The sequence below is a fragment of the Callionymus lyra genome, chromosome 17 (genome assembly GCF_982586985.1).
Source record: "Callionymus lyra chromosome 17, fCalLyr1.hap1.1, whole genome shotgun sequence".
NCBI classification, from domain to species: Eukaryota; Metazoa; Chordata; class Actinopteri; order Syngnathiformes; family Callionymidae; genus Callionymus; species Callionymus lyra.
In genome coordinates, this window is record NC_141834.1 from 9,968,721 (window position 1) to 9,980,542 (window position 11,822).

General features: G+C 38.8%; 1 protein-coding gene across 2 annotated transcripts in view; it reads left to right on the plus strand.

Annotated features, from left to right (window-relative positions):
• phip (PHIP subunit of CUL4-Ring ligase complex) overlaps positions 1–10,871 on the plus strand; it is a 32,521-nt gene extending 21,650 nt beyond the window's left edge. Inside the window, exons 26-40 of one of the 2 annotated variants that reach the window (XM_087812059.1) lie at positions 90–214; positions 507–589; positions 674–785; positions 1,939–2,000; positions 2,053–2,220; positions 2,561–2,681; positions 2,768–2,893; positions 2,976–3,051; positions 4,320–4,379; positions 4,477–4,629; positions 4,711–4,863; positions 4,939–5,147; positions 5,214–5,446; positions 6,343–6,486; positions 7,320–10,871. In XM_087812059.1, coding sequence (XP_087668185.1) covers positions 90–214; positions 507–589; positions 674–785; positions 1,939–2,000; positions 2,053–2,220; positions 2,561–2,681; positions 2,768–2,893; positions 2,976–3,051; positions 4,320–4,379; positions 4,477–4,629; positions 4,711–4,863; positions 4,939–5,147; positions 5,214–5,446; positions 6,343–6,486; positions 7,320–7,963 — 2,469 coding nt within the window. In that variant the 3' untranslated portion in view covers positions 7,964–10,871. The remainder of the gene's footprint in view (positions 1–89; positions 215–506; positions 590–673; positions 786–1,938; positions 2,001–2,052; positions 2,221–2,560; positions 2,682–2,767; positions 2,894–2,975; positions 3,052–4,319; positions 4,380–4,476; positions 4,630–4,710; positions 4,864–4,938; positions 5,148–5,213; positions 5,447–6,342; positions 6,487–7,319) is intronic. The other variant, XM_087812060.1, reaches the window with a different exon arrangement.
• The last annotated feature ends 951 nt before the right edge of the window (positions 10,872–11,822 follow it).

Consider the following 11,822-nt stretch of genomic DNA (forward strand, 5'->3'; position numbering starts at 1 on the left):
AAATCTTGATTTTTCTTTTTTTTTTTATGTCTATACTTTCTTATGATCCTTTAAAATCTGATGTTTTGTTGGTTCCTTGTGTGACTCAGGAGCAGGAGCTGATGAAGATCGTTGGCATCAAGTATGAAGTCGGCCTGCCCACACTGTGCTGTCTCAAGCTCTCCTTCCTCGACCCAGATACGGGGAAACTGACTGGCGGATCCTTCTCCATGAAGTGAGATTCACACGTTACAACAGTTATGGTGTCGTTATTCAAGATGAGATATAGATCTATTAAAAGCCAGAGTTTCAGCCTGACCTTCAGAAAAACCATCATCATATTTAATAACGTCAGCAGCAATTCCTGGTGTGCATTTGCAATTATCTTTTTTTTAATATTTATTTTTTACAATTATATTATTCACCTCCACAGGTACTATCGTTTATTCTCAACAGGAAATGTTGCTTATAATTTATTAAATTATTGTTTTCCTCAGAATTCTTTGACTAACTTTTGTAAATGACAGATACCACGACATGCCTGATGTGATCGACTTCCTGGTGTTGAGACAGCAGTTCGACAACGCCAGAAAAAGGCTGTGGGCTATAGGTCGGTTTTTATTTTCTTTTAATCTTAAACACATACTTTTATTGGTTCTTTCAAGACACTGATAAATGATCTCTTATAACGCAGGTGATCGCTTTCGGTCCGTGATTGACGACGCCTGGTGGTTCGGGACAATTGAGAGCCAAGAACCGTTTCAAACCGAATATACCGACAGCCTCTTCCTCTGCTACAATGTCTGGTAATATCAGCACATAAATATGGAGGTTTTAGGGGGGTAATCGAGGGAAAGGGGGGGCAGAAAACCCCCATGAAAATTAAAAAAAAAGAGTCAAATTAGGATTAAATGTTTACCATATTTAATAGATACTAGGTAAAGGAGTTTTTTTTAATATTTTCCGCTCCTTTCACCAACTGTGAGGGCACAAGGGGAGGTAGAAGATACCCTTAAAATTAAAATAGCCTTTATACCATATTTAACATAAGTCAGTTAAAATGTTGGAAGGAAACTAGTCACGGATGGAAATGAGATATAAAGAAGGGAACTAGGAAACAATGAAACAAGATGGAAAAGAGAGGGGAAACTAGGAAGCAAGCATTGAAACTAGGAAACGAGGCAGGAAAGTAGGATACAGGGATGAAGGATATAAGGTTAGGGAAAGAAAGAAACAGGAAATGAGGATATGAAAAAGGAAACAATCATGGAAATAAGGAAATGAGATAGGAAACTATCACAAAAACTAGGAAAAGAGGAAGGAAACTAGAAAACAAGGACACAAGACAGGGAAAAGGGAACGGAATAGGAAACAAACAAAGAAACGAGGAAAGATACAATGAAATGAGATAGGAAATAAGGAACAAGATATGAAACAAGAAAAAAATGAAGGAAAATGGAAAACAAGGTTGGGAACTAGGAAACAAGGAAACGAGATAGGAAATATGGATATGAAAAAGAAAACAAGGAGAATAAGATAAGTATTAAGGAAACCAGATAGGAAATAAGGATACCAAATAAGAAACTAGGAAAGAAAAATTGTAAACAAGGAAACATAATAGGAAATTAGATAGGAAACACAGGAACTAGTGCAGAAACTAGGCAAAGGAGGAAGGAAACTAGAAAACATTAGAACTAGATAGAAAAAAGGAAATGAAACAAGATAGGAAATAAGTAATGAGATAAGAAAGAAACTAGGATACAAGGATCGGAATATGTTATTAGGAAGGTATCCAGGAGAAGAGATGAGGGATAAATAAACGAGAAAATAATCAAGGAAACAGAAAAGGAATTCGAAAGGAGGTTCAACTTTATCTTGATTTTCATAGACTTTTGTTAGTTGAATCATTATTTCTCGATACTGTCCATGACTCATGTTACCTCTGTGTTTACCATCCAGCTGGGATAATGGTGACACGGAGAAAATGAGTCCCTGGGACATGGAGCTGATTCCCGATGACGGTGAGTGTCATTAAATGCATTTGAATCGCGTGGAGGTGACGTGTAAAGACAGCTCTCTGCTCAGCCTCCTTCCCGGACGAGCTGGGCACCAGCATGCCACTGTCGGAGCAGGAGCAGAGGCAGCTGCTGTACGTGCCTCTGGACGGCGAGTGGGGATGTCGGTCACGGGCGGACGAGTGCGAGCGCATCATCAAAGCCATCGACCAGCTCTGCACACTTGGTATGACATCATTGTAACTGAACATTTCCTGTAAAGAAGCAGTTCGTCGGAAGATGAGTCAATGCTCTGAGCTGGTGTTTAAAAAAAAAATACTCACAAAGTATGTACTTTTTTGAGTATTGTTTTGATTGTTTAAGCGCTTTGTGACCCTGGTCTCGAAAAGCGCTATATAAATAAATATTACTTACTTACTTACTTACTTACACTAGACTAGATACATCATGTGATAAGAAAATGATCCACGAGCTCCCCCTAGGGGTGATATCGAATACAGCATATGTATGCTATTTGTTTAACGAAAACGCGCTTTTCATCCATGACTGTGTTTGATCATCTCCAGATGTAGCAGCACCATTTGCCTTCCCAGTGGACCTGCAAGCGTACCCCACATACTGCACAGTGGTGGCCTACATGACGGACCTCAGCACTATACGCCAAAGGCTGGAAAACCACTTTTACAGGTACCGAATATTTTCTAAAGTTTTCTAAACCATGAATCTGAATGTGGCGTTTGCTGAGTCGGCCCTTTTTTTTTTCTCCCCACCAGACGACTGTCCTCTCTGATGTGGGAGGTTCGCTATATTGAACACAACGCTCAGGCGTTTAATGAACCCGGAGCTTTCATCGTCACCACAGCCAAGTTTGTCTCGGACCTGATCCTGCAGTTCATCAAGTGAGTTCACCTTGTGTCAAATGTACATCCTGTCCGTGTATCGACGCGGCTTTTATTTTTTTGCACTTGTTTTCGTCTACAGAGACCAAAGTTTGACGGACATCATGCCTCTGTACAAGACGATGAAAAAGGCAACTTTCTCTGATTCTGAAGACGAGGTCAGTTTTTACCTTTTTTTTCTTTTAACATTTTATTTATTTATTTTTCCAAAATGTTGTACTGCACACTAGTGATGGTCTGATGAAGCTTCATGAAACAGTGTCATGTTGTTTAGAGGTCAGTAGGTGGCGCCATCAGTTTAAAAATGATGTGATGTTTCATTAGAACAGCTGTTGAAAACAAACGAAAAATAGTTTAGAGACCGCCATCTAGTGGACAGTGAAAATAATGACACTGCTTCATGAAGCTTCATCAGACAATCACTACTACACACTAAAATGAAATAAAACATCTACGAAAAAACAAAATTACATGTAGACACAAAATTAAACTGAAATGCTTATTCCTAAAGAGTCATAAAATACATTTTGAAAATTTTGTTAAATTAATCCAGCTTGTTCTTTTTATAATAACTCTATATTCAATAAAAGATGCTGCATAAAAAGTCAATACCTTGAGCCATTGTGAGTCTGCACATGGCTAAGGATTGGGCTTCACACCTCTTTGCTTCCCACAGACAAATATTTAACAATGATTTATATCCGGACTGCTGACCTGTCCATTTTTGAAGAAGCTTAATATTTATAAGCACTTTCACATGTTAAACAGCGCCCCCTTATGATCGTAATATTTAATTCTTCTATATGGTATGTGTGGTCTAATTCTAATGGTGTTTAAACTAACCATTGTTAAATATATTATAAATTATTGTTATTGAAGACATTTTGAATTTGATGTTTGGGTTTGCACTAAATTCATCCAAGACTTATTTATGATAATAAAAAGAAAATTAAAACGTCATTTAATACTTGTATGTTACTTTATTTTTTTGGCTGTGCACCTAGTTTCCATTTAGGACCACCATATTAAGAAGCATCAAAACAAGTTTGCTGAAGTAAAAAAAACACATTATAGCTCCGTATTTGTTGAACAATTTATTATAGAATTTGTGTTTGGACGTGGTTAAAAGGAGGTTTAAAAGCATTAAAGGAATCATGTGGCTGTGTCTTATATCTCTCCACCCAACTTTTCATTTAAAAATGTACCTTTAATTGATTTAAACTTAGGTGTATAATGATATCAATAGTGTATGTGTATGCGTTTAAAATATTTATATTTATAATTATTTTTACTTTGGGTGTTCTTTTCAGTTAAGTTTTATCTAAATGTAAAAACGGCACGTCTTCTTAAAAACATGGGGGGGAAAAAGGTATAAAAGGAGTGTAACTTGGTTTGATTAAAATACGTTTGAACTTTTCTCCATAAGGATGAGGAGGAGGAGGATGAAGACACTAGTGCTCCAGGGACATCCCAACAAAGCCGTAAGGTAAACGAATAGTTTGATTCTTTTTTTTGAAAGGAAAAAATAGGTTTGATTAAATACAGCACCATCAGTTGCTTGAAACAATTTCCTTCACCATTAGGCGCGGAGACCAGTGCAGCGGCAGCTGCGGAACCGCGCTCATTCCTATGACCCGCAGGCCTGGAGGGGGCGCTGCAGAGAGCTGCTCGATCTCATTTTCCAATGCGAAGACTCGGAACCCTTCAGAGAACCTGTGGACCTACAGGAATATCCGGTAGATTTTTTATCTTCAAACTACCACAATTTATTTAAATTTTATTTAGATGATAACAAAATAGTTCTGCTTTTCTTTTAGGACTATCTGCACATTGTAGACTCGCCCATGGATTTCGGCACAGTTCTCAAAACACTCGTGGATGGAAAGTACCAGTCGCCTATCGAGCTGTGCAAAGCCGTCCGCCTTATTTTCAGCAACTCCAAAGCTTACACTCCGAGTAAAAAGTCTCGGGTAAGAAAAAAAAGTCTTATGCTTATAGAAGTATATGAATTTATAGATGATTGAATTCTACGGTTGTGTTTGCAGATCTACAGCATGAGTCTGAGGCTGTCTGCGCTGTTTGAAGAACACGTCAGCTCCATCCTGGCCGACTACAAAGCCATCCACGGTCTGACGGACAGGCTGACGAGACGAGGCGCCGACAGACAGACGCGTAACGCCGCAGACAGGCCGACGCGACACGCTACGAAGAGGAGGAGGAGGAGCGAGTCTCCTGCCAGCAGCACCGCTTCCAGGTAAAGTGTGAACAATCTTTTCTAGGTTTTACTGAAATGTACTTCATGCGTCTCGTCTCATTCCAGTCCAGAGAGAAAGAGGCGCTTCTCCTCCAGGACGGTCGCCAAGCGAGAGCCGTCGCCGCCCCCGACACGGACCTCCACCCTCAGACACAGCACTCCGGTCAGGCAGCCTCCTCAGCTGGTTAACGGGAAAACGGAAACGCCGTCTGCAGGTCGTACGAGAAGTTCTGCTCGACACTCGACGTTGTCTTCATCGTCTTCTCACAACGCAACGAGCAATGCAGCCAACACTGCAGGTGAGGTGTAGCATTCCTATTTTCTGTTATTCTGCTCACAGAACCCCCCTTACTTATGGTGCCAACAAAACTACCACGATGCCATTTTACACACTCCGATAGTTGCTATAATACTGTTTTGATTTATATATTTTTGCGTTATCTCAGGGTCAAGGTGAACTACAGAATACATATAGAGTTGTGGAGGTCGTTCATCTTGACCCTGAGATAACACAAGGGATACGACAAGCACAATTGTTTTCAGACATCTAGGTTATCTTGACCCTGAGATAACACAAGGGATACCACAAACACAATTGTTTTCAGACATCTAGGTCACCTTGACCCTTAGATAACACAAGGGATACCACAAACACAATTGTTTTCAGACATCTAGGTCACCTTGACCCTGAGATAACACAAGGGATACCACAAACACAATTGTTTTCAGACATCTAGGTTATCTTGACCCTGAGATAACACAAGGAATACCACAAACACATTTTTTCGGGCCTTCTAGGTCACCTTGACCCTCAGATAACACAAGGGATACCACAAACACATTTGTTTTCAGACATCTAGGTCACCTTGACCCTTAGATAACTCAAGGGATACCACAAACACAATTGTTTTCAGACATCTAGGTCACCTTGACCCTTAGATAACACAAGGGATACCACAAACACAATTGTTTTCAGACATCTAGGTCACCTTGACCCTTAGATAACACAAGGTATACCACAAACACATTTGTTTTACGGAATCCAGGTCACCTTGACCCTGAGATAACACAAGGGTTAAGAATATTTCCACATGATCATTTGCATTACAATACAGTCAAAGGGCCAGATGTGGCCCACAGGCCATACTTGCTTGGATCTATGCTGCTTCTAAAATGTTGTGTTTCTGTGTCACAGGAGAGTCGACGCGAACACTCCGAGGTCATAACCCTGTGACGACGACCCCTCCTCTCTCTGAGAGGGTCACGACTCCCCCCATAGCGGAAAGTAGCGGCGGCAGCACTCGCCGCAAACTCAGGACCCCGGTCCGACTCACACCAGGTATGTTTATTATCTTATCCATTTTTGATTCCTCTGACAGAAATATATATTTACTCAAAGTTGGACTAAGTTTTCCGCCATTCATATCCTGAACTGTGTTGGAAGTATCCGGCATGAATATTTTAACAAATAACACAAAATATTGTTTTCATTTATGTAATATAATTATTTGAACTAAATAGATAATAGAAATAAACTCTATTTTGATTTAATTCATTTGGATTAGGCTTATAAAGTATAAAGTATTTTTACTCCATAACTGGGAACAGAAAACATCATCATCTTTGTGTTATTTTCTTTGATAGACTCATACTTCCTGTAAAAGAATTGATTAATAATCATTTTGTTTTTATGTGAAAATATTGATATACTTAAAAATCGTTACATTTGTTTCTCAATATACTGTATTGACATATTTTTTTTGGTTTCAAATCATCTTCTGAAATCATTATCGTTATTTTATGTTTTTTTATTTTAATAATGCATAAAATAAATGATCAGCCAAAAAAAACAATGAAAGATCCAAGATCCTGGCGACTGAGGACAAGAGGATACAGTCTACTACAGCAGCTTTTAAAGCTGATGTTTGAACATATTTGGGTTTCAAAACAAATGAAAGCAGTTACGACTTCATCAAATACTCGTTACGATACTACAAATATATTATTTTTCCTACAGTATTACAATATGTCGTATCGGCGCCAATGTATTGGGATATGTATTGTATTGCCATAGTCTTGTAAATACACACCCCTGTTGCTCAAGATAGATAGGTGGATAGAACGTTTAAAATATACTTGGATCGTTCATTTATTTATTGAATGACTTCCCAGGGTCTCCTGGTCGTCCTGCTCCTCAAACCACAGTCCACCTCAACGGCCACAGTAGTCACGCGACTCCTGGCACAGGAAGGCGGACGCGTAAATCTAAAATAGAGCCGCCGCCGCCGAGCCCCCCAGAAACCCCGGCCCCGGAGAGCCCGTCCAGAACCAGAGGTCGCCCGCCGGGACGGAAAAAGGCCCCGAAGGAGGAGGAGGAGACGAGGAAGAGCGAGGACGAGCCGGACCACTCCACCGGCGACGAGGGGGGCACCTCCTCCGCCAAGGAGGACTCCGGTACGACGCTGAAACGCCGCGGCCGACCTCGGGCGGGCAAAAGCGAGGACGTGCCCACCTCCCCCATGGAGACCCCGGAACCGTTGAGAAGGAGCAGCAGGAGGACCTGCGAGGAGGCGACGCCCCCTTCTCAGACCTCGTCGGGACAGAAGGAGTCTCCGGACGACGAGACGGACGCGTCGGGGGGCTCCATGCGGACGAGGAACCAGGGGCGCCGCTCCGCCTGGTACATGGAGGAGGACTCCGAGGAGGAGCAGAGACAGTTGCTGTTCGAGGACTCGTCCATCACCTTCGGGACCTCCTCGAAGGGGCGCGTCCGGAAGCTGACGGAGAAGGCCAAAGCCAACCTTATAGGCTGGTGACATTGACACCCCAGATGTGAGGAAACACCTGCTCGGTAGTGTGTGTGTGTGTGTGTGAATGAGTGTGTGTGTTTGTCCATGACAGCTTCTCCCGTCAGTCAGAGCTGTCCCACATTATTGGTCCATGTTGGATCTCACAGATGATTTAGTGACTTTTGAGTTTGTTCCCTGTTGGTCAAGAGAGTCACGAGAGGAGGTCTGAGTACTTGAAAAGCTGGTCGGAGAGCCGGATGTATCTTTAAGTACTTGTTTAAATGGTTTAATCCCGACCCTTCTTTTTTTCTTCCTTTGGTTTCTTTTACAACCGCTCTCTGCTTTGAGAACTTTTGGATATTTCAACACTCACTCAATAGACTCTCGATGGTACGTTCAAGTGCTTCTGGTTTCACTGCGTTAAAGGGTTTTTTATGGCAGAGAAAATTAAAATAATTAAGTATATCGGTGCAATCAGTTTTTTCGATTGGTTGAATTTAACTTTTCATTTTTATTTTTAAATATATATATATATATATATATATATATATTGTTGAATTGAATAATTTATTTATTGAAAAGTTTGATTGGGTTTTATTGACTCATTGGATTTAAAAAATTGTATCTAAATTATTGTTTTTAATAATAACATTTTTGATATTTTCAAGATATAATTCTTTTTTTTTTTACAGATAGATTTTGATATTCTAATTCCATTCATTTGAAAATAAACTTTCTAAATTCAGTATTTTTTTCATTCTTTAAAAATTTAAATTCAAAATGAAAATGTTTCCAGACGAAGCCAATCGAGCACTTTTAAATCTTAAGAAGCTTCTTCGTGGTCACGTGATCGTCTGCGTGTTGTATTATTGGCTGAAAGTTCGATCGAGTAGCTCCGTGCTCGTTTGCTTTTGTCTGGCGGCTCCATTATATTTTTATATTGAATTTAAAAGGCTACGAGTCAAAAAGTTTTTTATCTTGACCATTTATTTTTTAATTATTGGAATAAGTATATGAAACTATGTTTAATTTTTTTTTTAGGACATATACAATTTATTTAATTAAAGTTTCAACCGTATAATTGAATAATTAAATGTTAAAAGAAAAAACATAAGAAATTCACCATTTGAAATGTTAAATTCAACCGTTCAATATTCTGATGCCACCGACACACTTCCATTACAAAGATACAAAAACCATCTCTAAAGTGTTGCCACCATAATAATTTGTCAGCCATTACGTGGCCCGAAATATTTTCCTTTTATACAATTATGTCATCAGTACCTGAACGCATCATTGCTTATTGGCTGACCTGTCTGTGCTAAAATACCAAATGGTCGTACCTTCTGCCGGTACTTGTAGATCAGTGTTGAATATAAACGTGTGGGTGGCTGTTTTTGCATGTTCATAACAAAAACAAACAAAAAAAAGACACTTCTTTTGATATAAAACTCTGTTTTTTTTAATGTGAAAGGGGTCCTTCATATCTCGACGCGTCCTCTTCATTAGCAATACCCTGTGCCTTTGTGTCTTAAATGTGTGTCTGTGCCTGTTTCGGCCTTTGACCCCACTACACCCCCCCAACACGTCAACGTGCCTGCGAGCGCGTTTTTAAAATCACGGTAACTTTCAAAGCAGCTTTGATAGCGTCTCAAAAGAAACGTGTATTTATAGCAGTTCCGATTGTTATACGGCGGCTCTTTGTTGCTATTCTACGAGCAACTGTTTATACCTGAGGTACAGGCGTTGAGATTTAAAGCTAAAAAAAACAAATATTTGTGGTAACAAAAAAACATTCGCACACTTTACTACCAGATCATTGTGAGAAAGGGTTGGTGATTGTGTGCCTTTTTTGAATAAATTATCTATTTCAGTAGGAAGTAGATCAAAAAACTTTTTTCAACTTTTCAGATCAAAGGTTAAAAAAAAAAAAAAGAGCATCGTCATACCCACAGCTGCGTCAATTCTAGCTTCTTTTCGTACAGAAAGCTTTTCACGATATGTCGTAATTCCTGTCTGAAGGCACTGAAGGCTTATGAATGTTTATTCCCTCTCTTTATAATGGGTTTCTTTCCCGCCATGACGATAACTGTTAGAATGGCTGTTTGTGCCAAGCCGCGGCTATGCTAAAGCTAATTTAGCTTTACCGAAAAAGCGCGGCAAAAGTGCTTCTCCTGTGTGTGTTCTAATTGCGTTTCGTGTTTCAGTCAAATTATCGTTTTACTCGTAACAACCTACTCCAAAAATCTGACTAAAAATAGCGCAGAGATTACAAAACATATTGTAGGCTAAGAATCGTCATTATTCATTGAATTTGCTTTCAACTCTCAGTTCTGTTGCAGTGCATTGTGGGGATTTATAGTATGTATGTTGGGTGTAAATGTACTCACGTTGCCATGTTTAAGAGTGAAGTGATTCAAGGCGATATTAGCAACACATGCTAGCGGGTCAAGCTAAAAACGATAGCGCTATATGCTAACAATATTCCGGTGTACGATAGTCATGGGGGAGGTTAGAGTCCACTGGACCGCAGAGATGCAGTCGCTACTGTTACAGTTTCAGGTTGAAATTACATGAGGTTTTGACTCTCCAGCGCCCCCTATATCACAGACCAGGCAGCACACCACGAATCACCGCACAGTCGTGCGACCCAACACTGATTTTTTTTTTGTTGTTGTTGTTGCTTTTCCACTTGTCCCGAGATCAAATGTGACTGACTGGAGTGAGTGTGGTAGCCGCATGAAAGGAAGACAAAAAGAGAAAGAGTTTACATGAACCGATGAAGAGGACGTCTTTGTTTTTATTGGATACATTTTTAATGAATATAAATTAATGCAAAAACTGTACCTAAACTCTAGAATGTATGTGTAGGAGAGTCCTGCTGTCCTGTAAGTTCGTACCAATATTTTAACTGAATAAACAAGCTGTGTTTTCAGATTCGGTGAACGTTGGTGGCATTTCCTGTCCAATCAGGCTTGATCTTGATCACCTATCTTCTGACTTTCCCCTAATACATCCATGACCCACAAGTCTACAACATAGGCCTATTTTGGTATATTTCGTTTAGAATTTATTCTAAGAAATAAGGTCGTGTTTTATTTTTTAATTAATGCATTTTAAAGATTGAATTATAAAGATTTCTTATTTTTGTTTAAGATAAACCGGTTAATATTAAAGTGTATATATCGCAAAAACTTTAATTTATATGACAAAGTCTTAAAAATATTGTGTGTATCAGAACCAGAAACGTTTTTTTAGGTCGAGTATATTAACATACATTAAATTAACTATACATGGAATCTTTCTCCGGCTATTTGTGTCTTCTTTAGATAAAGTTTAATTATCTAAGAAAAACAGAGGTACAGTCATTCACTTTCTTGTCTTGGCGTTTGTTCATTCACCGTAAAATTATTCAAACTATATCCGGTCTTTATCTGTCAAACAACATCCGGTTTCTAACACAAATATCATCACACGTACTGATACTTGTTAATTTCCATCAATAAATTATCAATTTCATTCCTTTTCATCTGTTTTAACTCAAATACCGATAATATTAAATAAGCAGGTTTTAACCAATGGTATAAGAGAAAATAAGTTACAACAATATATTTACAACTGGATCATGTTAGCAAATAAACATTTCACATTTTTTATTAAACGTTTTTTCTTTCTTTCTTTCAAAATGGAACAGTAAAAACAAAGTTTATTAACTTTTAAATGTATAATAAAGTACCAACAATAGGTCAGGATTGGAATAATATTATTATAACATGAATTTTATAATTGGATCATGTAAAGAAATACACATATTAAATATTTTACGACACTAAGTAAGTTTAAAATTAATTTAAGATAGTTTATTAACTTTTAAATATTTAATTAA